Raw genomic sequence first — 12,816 nt, forward strand, 5'->3', positions numbered from 1 at the left:
TCTGCTGAATCAAATCAAAGCACTTGGCACTTAAAAACAAAACAGCAAGATACTCCCGTCAACAGCCGAAATCATTCTTAGGTGCATGCCCTGTATGTCTCTGCACACTTTCATGCACCAGCCTCAGCTCCTCGCTACCACATCCGCTAGGAAATCCTCTTTCCTCCCAGCATCCTTCCCCGTTCCACACCAGATTCCTTCAACCTTCTCCCCCTCCTCCCAGTGTCCACCAACCATCTCTTGGGTGAGAGGAGGCCCAGTATGGTGACCAATTTCAAGCCCCATCAGGCCAACCACGACACACCAACTGCCTGGTTAGTAAATCAACCAGACATAGAGGCTACCTGTGAAACTAAAGCTGCACACTACTTGGACTCTCCCTCCTCTCCTGGCTGCCCATGTTCAGGAGACTTGTAGGAAATTAACTCTCTTTGAAACATCTTCCTTAAATTTAGCTGCAATTGGTTATCTGCTGCAATGCTGATTGCGATGGAAGAAAAGGGTAGAGGAAGTGAGGTGACTGCTTGAAACCATAATTGCATGAGCTTCGTTACCCTGTGAAGGCAGGTTATGCTGTGCCAAATTGGACACAGAAGCACCTCCCCTAACTCAACCTGAAGCAAGGCTTGAGAGTATTATCCTGATTCAGATGATCACATAGCAAACTTGCATAAACATGCACTTTTAGAAAGAGAGAAAAGTAATGGCAGAAGGAATGATTCCAATTGCCTACAAATTAGTAGCCTTAGACCGTGAGGGAAACCACTGAAGCTACTGGGCTTCAGTACAAGAGAGCCAGGGTTACTCCAAGGGAGTAGACGGTTTATGTTATCACAAGTCAAACATGCTGCATCTCTGGTTTTCTGCAGTAGTCTTCCTGGCAAGAGCAAGAAAGACTTGACCTTCTAACACGAGGTGCCAGAAAATCACAAGACAGGATTGTACAGCCATTGCCCAGGCTCAACCACGTGCTGCACCAACCATACCTGAATCCAAGGAAGTTCATCCTCTTTCATTTCAATGCTCCAAGCATTATAGGTTCCAGAATTGTTTAATCTGGCTAACTTGGGTTCCCAGTATTCTAAGCAGAAAATATAAATAGAATAAGGTTGTAAACAGAAGTGCTTGAAAATAAAGGAGGCTGTAACCAGCTGCTGAGGTTGATTGCCTCAATTCTTTTCAGATCTGGCTTAAAAAAAAAAAAAAAAACCTGGAGAGTCCAAGCCTATCACATGAGCTAATTTGGACACAGTCAACAACTGAAAGTCAACTGCTATCTTACAAAATATTATAGTCAGAAGAATGACTTTAAAAATAGCAGCCTTTTGCCTACAGTACAAGCAGGCTTTTGAGTTTTCTAAACAAGTTTTAGTGCAAGCAGGATCAGACACAAAACGCAGCCTGCATTGACGGCAGAGTTCACCCATCTGCGTAAGGTTTCCATGTTAACATTTTCTGATGTCAAAAATGTTTGACAACACAGCTTTCAAGTCTTCATGACATTTTCGAAAGACATGAAGAAAAGAAAGTTTCTAAAATAAGTCATTTGTTTGTAATTTCAAGGGAAAGGATGGGTATTTCAGCATGTGTATGCAATCCTTATAGCTTTATTTGTTATTGCCCATATATAATTCTATCGATTTCTCTATCAAACAATCCCACTTTTATACTAGGAGTAAACTCGATAAATCAAAGCCTTTGACCTTGCTCTGGAAGCCAGTTCCACAAACCTCTCACAAAGGATATATTTTTCACTTGGACAGCTCATACCACGTGCATGTGAAATCTCAGAAGCCTTTTCAACAGTGTGTTGATTTTGAAGGAGGGAACCAAAAGGACAAAATGATAGAGCTAGATTTGTTCCATGTCATCCAGTAAACAAGAGCAGAGGACTTTCTGACACTCATGTTCATGCTCCTGCCACAGGTCCTGGGACACTGATAGAACACAATCATGAGGGCTTCCTAGGACAGATCAGATTCTGAGCCTGCAGAGCTGGAGAGCTTTAAATCAGTTGATTCACTGCTGAGCTGATTTAGCAACATGTATCACGAGATGCCAGAAGAATCTCTAATTGCAGTTCTTTGCTGAGTATGTTCAGGAGCATGCCTGGACCTTCATGAGCATTAACTCACCCACATGATGTGAAGCGCTGATTTGCGAATCAAGGACAACTCCACTTGCGAGCCCCATTGGAATCCTGCATTCTAGAGACAGCACAGTGATTTTGTTATGAAAGAATCCTCTTCCCGACTATGTATTCTGCTATGTATTCTGAGAGGCAACACCACTCAGAACATCTCTTTATAATACTGTAACATAATCTCTTTTTTTTTCTTCTTTTTTCCAGGGAAGGCCAAATTAATCTCTGAAATTCCTCTCAGCAGCTCAATTCACCAGTCTGTCTAAGAAAAATTACTAGTTTAAAGGTTGTGTGCTAAAGACTGAATGCTTCTCTTCTAGTAATCGCTCCAATTTATCTTTGGAAACACATAGAAGTTTTTTGACTTTAATCTTTTTAAAGTTTTTTGCTGAGCAACCTCTCAAATCTATTTTTAATGATGCCGAAAGAATAGAGATTACTTTAGAGCTAGAGTCCCCCAGGCACAAATATCATATTTCAGTACCTTTTTCTATAACCATATAGGATGCTTGCATTCCTGCTTGCTGATATTCCCCCACTTCGGTGTCTAAAAGCCACCAGCCAGGTTTCTGTGGCTTCATTTCAATTGTTCGAAATGAACCTTGAAAAAAGAGAAGAAATGAATCAGAAGTTTGAGTGTTATCATAAGGCATATGACAGTAGGGCTGGATGTTAAACCAAAGATCATCCTATGGCATGAACCAGAAAAATTAAATAACCAACAATACATTTCAGAGAAAGGAACAGCCACCACCACCATCTCAGTCTTTCTTTTCTTAACAAGCAAAATCTAGCTGGAGGCACAGAGTGGAATCAAACCTTCACCAGCCATGTAATGAACAGTACTATTAAGTTTCTTGCACACAGTGCTGATATTAATTCTGATAGTAAGATATTCTGGTGATAATAAAACAACCTCTTGCTCCGGGTGCTCCAGCGTGTTGCTGAAGTAGCCTAAAGGATGGTCTGTGTAAAGGAGCCAAAAGTAGATGAAGGAGAGTTAACTCTGCTTCTGCAATCAGATAAATGGGCCCTCCCGTCATGGCCTGCATGTTGCCAGAGTGCCAAAGATTGAGCAGGAAGCAGATATGGTGTAGGTTGTGTTTGTTGCACTTTTTAGCAAGCACAACATATTCTTTGCTGCTTTTCTTATATTCCCAGTTACTGCAGACATCCTCATTATGACTCTCCTTTAAGCCAAACACATAGGGATGCTACAGTGAAAAAATATGACTCTAAAAGGCTTAAATGGAAAATAAACCAACCTAACATTGACTAAAGTAAAATCATATTATTCTAAGCCTATACCAGGTGCTGCAGCCAACAATACAGACTAACTAAATACTGTTATTGCAAATTCACCCTGCTGACATCGATGGGTAAGGAATCAAACCTTGTGGCCTACTGAATGATTTTAGCCTGCTTTGTTTCTCCATGGACAATAACATTCTCTTAGATTTGGCATTTGTTCTTTCTGTTCTATGTCACACTGATCTTGTCATTCTAAAAATAAGTCTGCACCACACGAAGTCAGGTATCAACAGTTGTTTCCAGCAAACATGGGTGAGACTCCAGTGGTGCTCACGCCTGGGGAGGCATGGCCACGATGGCTGCACTGGCTGCACTTCCATCAGTGCCTGAGGAATTGCTGGCAGACACTATCTGGCTCATTCTTTTTTCTAATACTGATCTTCACAGTTGAGCACTTCACAAAGCAAAAACCAACATCACCTTTCAGATAGGAAAACAAAGATGCAATAAAGGGCAGAAACCTGCCCATGTTCACGTATTTAGTGAGCAGTGAGGGAAGTGCAACCCAGAAGTTAGTGCGATAGACTGCACTGCCATCCATCTCCCTTTTACATTCCTTCCCGTGTGAGGAGAACATTTATTCAAGTACTTAGGTTTTGTCCCTACCTTTACCCAGTATCTCGTGTTTTAGAGGACAACAATTCCTCTTCATTTCCCCCCTCCCACAGTATTAAGTAAGGTGCAAAGACCTCTGTTTCCTTCTGATCATCCTTGACAAAATTAATTGTTACTGCTCACACTTTCCCACTGTGCCCCAAACCAATTTCTGTTCACACTTGCACTGACAGATTATAATGGCCACACAGTAAAACTTATTACTTACCTGGAAGGAGCGTGTATGTACCAAGCTGATGCTTTGGCTCTCCGGGTTCTATAAAAGTCTGACCATGAAAATGAACAACATGAATGTCCTTTGGCCCTCCCATATTCAACAAATGCCATCGGACTAGTTCACCTTCATACATCTTCAAGCCTTGCAAATTGTGGGTTATCCCATTAATGGCTGGAAAAAAAAAAAAAAAAAAAAAGGTTATCAAGGAAAATCCAGGAACTTCATCAGATGATTTGAACGTGACTAAAACCTCTGTTCTCACCACAGAGAGGTACATTAAGGCTTATCAAAGCCTCTCAGTAGAACTAGTTGTTTTGTCAGATTTGTATTTTAAAAATTCTTGAAAATACACAGACACACACACATTCTCTCTCCCCCTCCCCAATTTTCCAGGGAATTAGCTTCGTAAGGAAAAGTGGGAGGTTTTTTTGTCATTTTATTTTGTTTTTGTTTGATTGTTTTTAATATAGAGGGGTAGATGTACGTGAGTGTGAGAGACAAATATTCTGTTGAAAGTTTTCCAGCCAGTGCTAGTCTTTGCATATAGAATGCAATGATTACTGGCATAATGGATAACTCCAAATAATATTCTTTAATAATTTTCCTAATTCTTTCATGTGCAGAACTTAGGTATGTTCAAAGACAGGGAGCTGAGATTCCTCCAGTTCCCCCAACACTTTTCCCTCTACCTCCCAATCAACTGAGTAGTTGGCAGAAGTACCATAGAATTTGTGGCATTTTCGTGTTTCTTGGGTCTTCTCAATATGAGTCCTTCTAGAAGATTTGTCAAAATACCAGCTTTTCTCTTCATCAAAGACCATAAAAAGTAGAAAAAATTCTCGGGTCTGTGTATTGCTGTTGTTCAACATATTGAAAGTTCCTTTCTGACATATCAGGATTGGACCAATCAAACCAGAGTTAATATCTTTCTCCTAGAAAATAGTAAACCCATATTATAAGTGAGAGTGGATGTCCCAAAAGATGTCAAAAAAACAAGATTTTTGCATTCTTATAAAACTCTTTCTTTGAGGTTTTCTTTAGCTTTTCAAACTCGAGAAACTGCTAAGATTGGATGACATGGAAGTTGAAGATGAGAAAGGACCCTATCTCTGATTTTAAACAACATCAGGTTTCTCCTCAGACCTTTTTCCTCATTCTTTCACTCATTTTACCTCACTTTGAAGTTGCTTTTATTTGCCCTTTCGTGAATTCCCCAAATTTCTGCAACAATCACTTTGAAATAATACATTTAGCATTCCAGCTAAGGCTACACAACTAATCTTTACTCTCCCCTGACATATCTACCAAAGAGGTCCCCAGTTCATATTAGAAGAACTGTAAGTTCTGCAAGCAGCAACTTACTCTCTTTTTTAACTCAGTGTAAAAGATTAGACATCAGATAGGGGAACGTTGGGCCCCGAAGAAAGGGCAGCTGTCTAAAAAGTGTTTTCACCTTACATCTCCACAGCTGCAGCTTCACCGCAGTCGCAGCAACACTGCCACCTCTATTTTGACTTCCTTACCATATTTAAATCAGAGTAGTAGACCCAGGACCGGCAAGCTGCTCCTGACTTCACAGGTCCAGATCGCCTGTTTGCAAACCATACATATATGTAGCTGTTATTTGGTTGAACAGCATCATCTGCCTTAAACCAAGCACTAGACTCATCATCGTAAATGCTTCCTTCAGAGGACTTTTCGTAGTAGAGACCATGAGCATGGAGAGAATATGGTCTGGATGCCAGATTCTTAAAATGAACCTAGAAAAACAAGCAGTAGATTCTGATCAGCGAATCCGGGCTAAAACAGAGTGCCCGGATAATACATTCCAATGACCTCACAATAGAGTCACAGTTTGTATAACGATTATAGGCCAAGCTGTACAAAAGAGTCACAGTTTGTATAATAATTACAGGCCAAGTTGTACAAAGCAAATCCGTCGGGGATTTGCCTTTGAAATCTCCGAGAGCAACACTCTTTGATGAAGGCAGTTAATTAGAAAGCAAGAAACAAGTCCAAAGCCCCATCTTCTACCAAGCCTAGGGTCCTATGACTTTTGTTGCAGTTCCTCACTCCTGTATATGCTTCTTTAAAGCAAACAGTGAGACCGGGAGCATCTACCCCTTCTGTGAGGCTGCACTAGAGAAGGGCAAGAGGTAACCATGTAGCATCATCAGACCCCTGCACGTATCACTCTCACTGAAGTCAATGCGTCTCCCTTAGCCTAGAGAAGAAGCATGAGGACAGGGCCATTATGTATTTACCTCCCCTTAGAGAATGACATTCCCAAATTCAGATAGCCTCTTTTCTTGCTCACGTTTTTAACATAGTTGAGTATGTTCCTACCATATTGATGTAAACTGTACCCCATCTACATTCCTCTTTTTTTGGAAGACTGTAGGGGGAATGATAAGGACAGGAGCGAAAAGTCTAATTAAGTTGCTTTCTAAAGCAAATGTATTGCTGTATCACTAGAGACACAGTTCCTAACCACCCTTTTTGTTTTCTATTGAAACTAACCAATATGATTACAGCAAGAGTCTTCAGATGAAAGTATACTTTTTGGACAAAGATATATTTGGGAATTTTCTCATACATCTTTAAAAAAAATCCCCTTTTCATCTAAAAAGTAGTGTTTTCAATGATGTCTGGGTTTAAAAACTAACTAAAAAAAACTTAAGTCTGTTATTTTTAAGTCTGTTTATTAAACTAATATTTAATAAACCAAGATTCATTAAAATTTTGATAAACTTGAGTTACTTGATCAGGCAGTACTTAACAGTGGGAAATGTAAGGAAGAAAACCAGAAGGAAATTTACTGTGAAGAGAAGAGAAAAGGGGCTTCTTATACCCCTTCACTGAAACATGTCACTAGTCCCCATTGCAATTTCTGGCCTTGAAAATGTATCCCCTCTATAGCCTTCTTTTAATTTATTTTGGCATATTCAAACCAGTCGCACGTCCCCCCCGGTCGGATCTGCAGAAGGATCTGAGCGTACTGCACACGTATCAAAACAGTGACCTACTAGGATGACATCATCCACTTCAGCCCGGATAACTGGCCCCAGGATGCCAAGATGTTCTTCATACTCATTTTCTTCCTGAGGAACTGTAAAGGTACTATCTGTATAGCTTCGAAAAATCACTTTCTTGTATTTCATGTTGCTGCAATCATTCACTGTTGTGCTGAAAGAAAAATTCCGATTATAAAACCAAATCAAATCAAACCACAGTGGAAGTAGAAATACCAGCTCTGATGGTATGTATGAATACTCATACAGCAGGAACATTTTAGACAGGCACGCATGCTTAATCTACATTGTATAAGTAATTCCAGTGCTACAGTTATATAAAAGACCCTTGAAAGGTGAACGGTCATTAATGAAGACTCCAACTAGTCTCTGAAAACCCAACTCAACTCTATTTTCCTTTTATCACGTTAGCCTTAATAAACGAAGTCAGAGTTTGGCTTAGCATGTAGCAGGTCTACCACCTCCACCCAGGTTTCTCATAGATGTACCTTCTCTGGGAAGCTAGCAGAAACACATTTTATATCAGATTCTATCCGCTGGTAAGAACGGCAAGAACAGATAAGCTTTTAGGCACTCAAAATTATTTCTCAGATCTGAAACAGAAGCATCAAAACTCCATTATTGTAATCATTGCTCTATGTCACTTTTCCTTCTAAATCTTCCCTCGTTATCAATTTTTGCAGGGATAGAAACTTAATCCTTCTTAGCCATTTCATATGGGGAAGGATTGTTTTCAGCTCTTCTGAATGTTGAGATTGTGAGTACCATGGGCTCTTCATCTTAGTGGAACTATGCACCTTCACAGCAGTGGAGGATAGACCTGGACCTCACTGGAGAAGTCTAGATAAAACATTCAGCATCAAGATTTATTTCTAAGCACACAGAGAAACTGTTTGAAGTTTCGGCCATTTCTGCAGTTATCAGTTATATTGACTGACATGAGGGAGGAATATACCTGGAAAACACTGGAAAAGCAGGGAAAAAAATAAATAAATTGAAAATGCCATTTTAAAAACAAAATATTCCTGAAGCTGAAATTTCTGTAATGAAAGTATTTCCCTCTCAGGAGTAGCTGCTCCTGTATGTCCTTTCTGTATTAGGTCAGTCAGTCCATTTAATTCTGGGAAAGACTTTGTACAAATGGGTCTCTCCTGTCTTTTCTTTAGCATTGAAGAACTCAAGGTGGAAGTAAAACAGGTCATTTAAGTACAACAAAACTAACTGGAAATTCTACTCACTACCTGTTATGGTGGATTTTTTAACTTCTGTTTTAAAGACTGTTTCTAGTGAATCTATGAAAGGAGGCTAAGAGGAAAAAAAAAGAGTTTCTTTGCTGCTCTTACAGTAATTTCTCCATATAACATTTCTAAATGGGTCCCTACCTCCCATGGAAAATCCATAGAGTTCTATAACTGAAATGTTGGTAATCACATTGCACGTAATATATGCTCTTAATTTTATCATCATCAGAATCAACATGCTCCCAGTAGGCATTAGGATGGCGTGTCAAATGAGAGCAAAGGATTTAGCCAAACCTTTTTTTAAATCCTGCATAGTCCCAGAAAACCTCTTCAGCTGCAATGTAGTATTTCCTCTCGTTCCCTTTGCTACGTAGATAATGCCCGGCAATGGTGTCTGGATTACGTTGCTCTTTGATATTCACTTTTGGGTCTGTCATGTATGGGTCTTCAAAGCTCACATACTGGTACTCATATTCAGCACCCGAGGTTTCCTCATTGTAGTAATCTCTTGTGACATATTCATAGTTCCCATTTTCATGAGGAAGCCCAATCACGATTGATGGCTTGAACTGTCGTGGCGTCAGGCCGTTATGGTTGGCTCTGCTCAGATGCACTGTGCGGCTGGCATTGCTGGGCGTTTCCGTTGTCTTGATGGAACAAGGTGGTGTTGTGTGGTTGGCCTCACTCGGGAATAATGTGCAGTTGAACGTCACAGTAGGCTTGGTGAGTCTGGGTGTCTTTTTACTTCTCGGGTTCAGCAAGTGAGCATTCTTTGGATATTCTTTTATTTTCCGTCGGGTCTTGATGAAGGTTCCAGATGTACTCAAAGTATCATTCTTGTTCCTCTCCTCTACTTTCAGAGCTGAGTGCATGTGGATCCCTTCCTGTTTTCCTTCCACTAGATGTGAGTACTTCTTCATATGCTTTTCATTTAGGAATACTGTACCATTCCTGCTACCACGATTTAATTTACCACTAAGAGATTTATCTAAATCTGCCTCTAATCCCCGACTCTCCTTTGCAGAGACCAAATTCCATTCCTCATTTGTCATTTTAGATGAATACTTGACAGTCCTGGGCAATGATGTTTCCAATAAATTCTTCACTATTGTAGGATTGGAATTAGGGTTTATATTACCTAACGGATGATCTAAAGAAGTGTCTGCTTGTTTATCTTTGGATAGGTTGAATCCAGAGAGGCTATATGCATTGGATTCATTTCTTTCTACAGTGAGTTCCAAAGCAAGTGTCAAGTTAACCGCATGCATCGTATTTCCCATCTCAGTTTCCTCTTCTTCATCATCATAATCACTCGGAAGTTGGTCACTTCCCACGGGTACATGGGATGTGTTCTCCAGATAATGCATGGAATGGGGTGCATCTGTCTTGTCAGAGAATGAAACATTCTTCTTTCGTATATGATGTAGAAGAGCATTCATCTTTTGGATAGAGTAAAACTTTGCAGTCAGTGGGCTTAGTCGTTCCCTGTTATGATTGGTGTTATCATTTCCTCTTTCTGTGCTTTCCTCCTGATGTTCTCCTGAAAAAAAAATATTGTCCCTTCCATCGGCTGGAAGCTGCTCTGCAACTTCCATTTGGGCTTCCGTATTACTCAACAAGTGCTCACCTGCAGACATGTTAGTATGATCTACCTCATAACTGCTTTGGCTCCTATTCTCAGATATCAAGTCAGGCTTTACATTGCTTGTTCTAGTCAAAAATACATCCTCTTCTGCTGGAGCTGATGTGCAATTTGGCTGGAATGTTTCAGCCTTAGTGGGAGGAAGAGAATGACTTTCTAAGAACATGTAAGAGTCTGCAGATTCATTACTCTTTACAGATGTTAGATCTGAGCCATAAACCACCTCAGAATTTGGAGTGTCAGTGCCAGAGTACTCTTCATAGGCCAATGCTGTTAGGTTTTGTGTTTCTTCATTGCCTTCCGACTTCCTTGAGCTTCGGATGGAAAAAGTATTTGCCAGGTAGTCCTGATAAGCCAAGTCGTCTTCGTCTATGTTTCCCTCATCTTCAGCTGAGGTGGAAACAGCATTCTTACTAATCCTGTCAGAATCAAAATCCATAACTTCATATGCGTACTCTTCCTCATAGTCACATCTGGCATCTCTGAATCTCAGTCTCATGCCGTAACTCATCTCTGGGGTACCCCAGGAAGCTAAAAGCCAAGTACCTGCAATTGAAATAAAAACTGTTTTCCTAATATGCATTATTTATGGGAGCTAACCTTGCCCATCACACAAATGGTTAGGGCAGATTGTTGGATTTCTCTCCACAGCTCCTGCCTCAGCACAAGCTCAGGAGCTCTTTTCCAAATATTAAGTTCATAGGATCTGAGCCTAAATGTATGTCATAAAAGCAGCAGAAAGAAATGACATAAAATATCCTCTGTTTAGATCTTGATCTATTTTGTTGTTGTTGAGTAAAAAGTTTAAATTTTATCTATCCTTAGTGCAGTGTGCAGTGGCAAAGAGAAGAAAAATTCTGTCCACAGCAAGCATTTTCTGAGATAACATTCACAAACATTTCACAATCACATTGTATTTTAAAACCCTTTGAATGATTAAAAAACAGGAGAGTCTTTAAAAGAATACTGAAGTAACTGAGATTTAAATCAGGACACAGAAACATTAGGCTGACAATCTGAGCATCTAAATGACTAGGTTTTGGAGGAGTTATTAAAATCTTCAAGTTCATAGAATCATAGAATGCTTAAGGTTGGAAGGGACCTCTAGAGGTCATCTAGTCCAACCCCCCTGCACACACAGGGTCACCTAGAGCATGTGGCACAGGACTGCGTCCAAGCGGGTTTGGAAGACCTCCAGAGAAGAGAGAGAGAGAAGTTAGAACTTAAGTTAGAAGAAGAGAAGTTAGAACTTAAGTTCTCCATTTGAAACCAGGATCTACAGAGAACAATATAAAATCTGTTTCCCTAAATGGCATCAGGTGGAGTTCTTTGGAGTTGTGAATCTTAGGATGAAAAAGTATGTAGCAAAGTTGTGAATCATCAGTGGAATTAATGTAGGCCTGTTCCTACGTGTAATTTTAAAATTGCTTTCAAATGACCACTGCTAACCCCCCTAATCTTAAATGTGGGGTGAAAAAGTATATTAAAAAAGTCACAGTCTAGTATACAACTCTGATATGCACCAAGTTTGTATGGACAACAAAACTCCATGCACATCAATCACTTTGGGTAATGACTCAAGATTTTCTGTCACTGTGTTTATCCAAAAAGCTTTCCTACTTGGATAAATCCATATGGACTAGAAATTAAAGAAACTCTTAAAGGAGCAATGAAATAGACACTGCAATCTTGCCACTTACCAACATTGTCCATTTCTACTGTGACTGATTCTCCACTCATTGGGAAAAGGTTCAGCACGTCTTCATATTTCCCTTGATACAGAAAAGAGTGCCCAGAAAGACGAACAGAGACAATCTCATCATGAGTGCCAACACTGGAAAAGTGCCACCGAACCACATTATCTTGGCAAAATCCAAGGATTTCACTGCTGTCGGACACATAGCCGTTTATTGCTAAGAAGAAAGCGAAATAAAAGTGGTCAAAATGTCTTCATGCCTCACCAGTTTTAAAGTTAAAGAGCCAGAAATTTAAAATTTTGTGTTCTTGAATATCACTGCATTGAATTGGACCTCACATTCGTACCATAAGAGAGACCGGCCCAGGGCTGAAACCACAACAGCCTTGATGAAGATTTCAGCTCTGGAGATAGTAACTCTTATCAGCAGGATGCTGTTGTGTCCAAGACGACTAACCCTTGCCTTTTCTTCAGAGCCCAAAGCTAGTGCATCCCTAAAACGCTGTAAGCATACACTACTGCACAGTAGTGCCTGTCCTGGTTAGACAGTCACTGTCTCTCTAGAGAACTCCCTGTGTGCAGTACCTATGAGCCGTCATTGAATGCTTAGGCTCACATGAGTTTTCATAATCTTCAGCTTGATTTCCCACTCACTGTGCATTATGTTCGAGTTATAGAACTTGGGGTCATTCCTTTTAACACTGGCAGGGTGGCTGCAGTATTCCTTGATGTTATCCTCTATGTACCAGCTCTTATTTTCATCAAACACAGCAAACACTGCCTGCTGCTCCCCATCTGCTTTTTTCTGAAAGACAATCAACACAGCAGTTACAAGCAGTGATAAGCATTCAGTACCCAAATCTACTACCATATGCAAGCAACAAGCTCTACCACAGTTGAGATAAGTAAGATGCAGGGA

General features: G+C 40.2%; 1 protein-coding gene across 1 annotated transcript in view; it reads right to left on the bottom strand.

Annotated features, from left to right (window-relative positions):
* Positions 1–12,816, bottom strand: part of F5 (coagulation factor V) — a 33,621-nt gene that overhangs the window by 4,052 nt on the left and 16,753 nt on the right. Inside the window, exons 11-20 of the mRNA XM_088533969.1 lie at positions 12,552–12,702; positions 11,902–12,114; positions 8,854–10,747; positions 7,313–7,472; positions 5,810–6,046; positions 5,008–5,218; positions 4,278–4,457; positions 2,628–2,744; positions 2,136–2,207; positions 987–1,081 (exon numbers count right to left, since the gene is read on the bottom strand). Of these exons, the coding sequence (XP_088390095.1) occupies positions 987–1,081; positions 2,136–2,207; positions 2,628–2,744; positions 4,278–4,457; positions 5,008–5,218; positions 5,810–6,046; positions 7,313–7,472; positions 8,854–10,747; positions 11,902–12,114; positions 12,552–12,702 (3,330 nt within the window). The remainder of the gene's footprint in view (positions 1–986; positions 1,082–2,135; positions 2,208–2,627; positions 2,745–4,277; positions 4,458–5,007; positions 5,219–5,809; positions 6,047–7,312; positions 7,473–8,853; positions 10,748–11,901; positions 12,115–12,551; positions 12,703–12,816) is intronic.

This window comes from Tinamus guttatus, unplaced genomic scaffold, assembly GCF_059628265.1.
Source record: "Tinamus guttatus ecotype Peru unplaced genomic scaffold, ASM5962826v1 Tinamus_guttatus_pri_ptg000035l, whole genome shotgun sequence".
NCBI lineage: Eukaryota > Metazoa > Chordata > Aves > Tinamiformes > Tinamidae > Tinamus > Tinamus guttatus.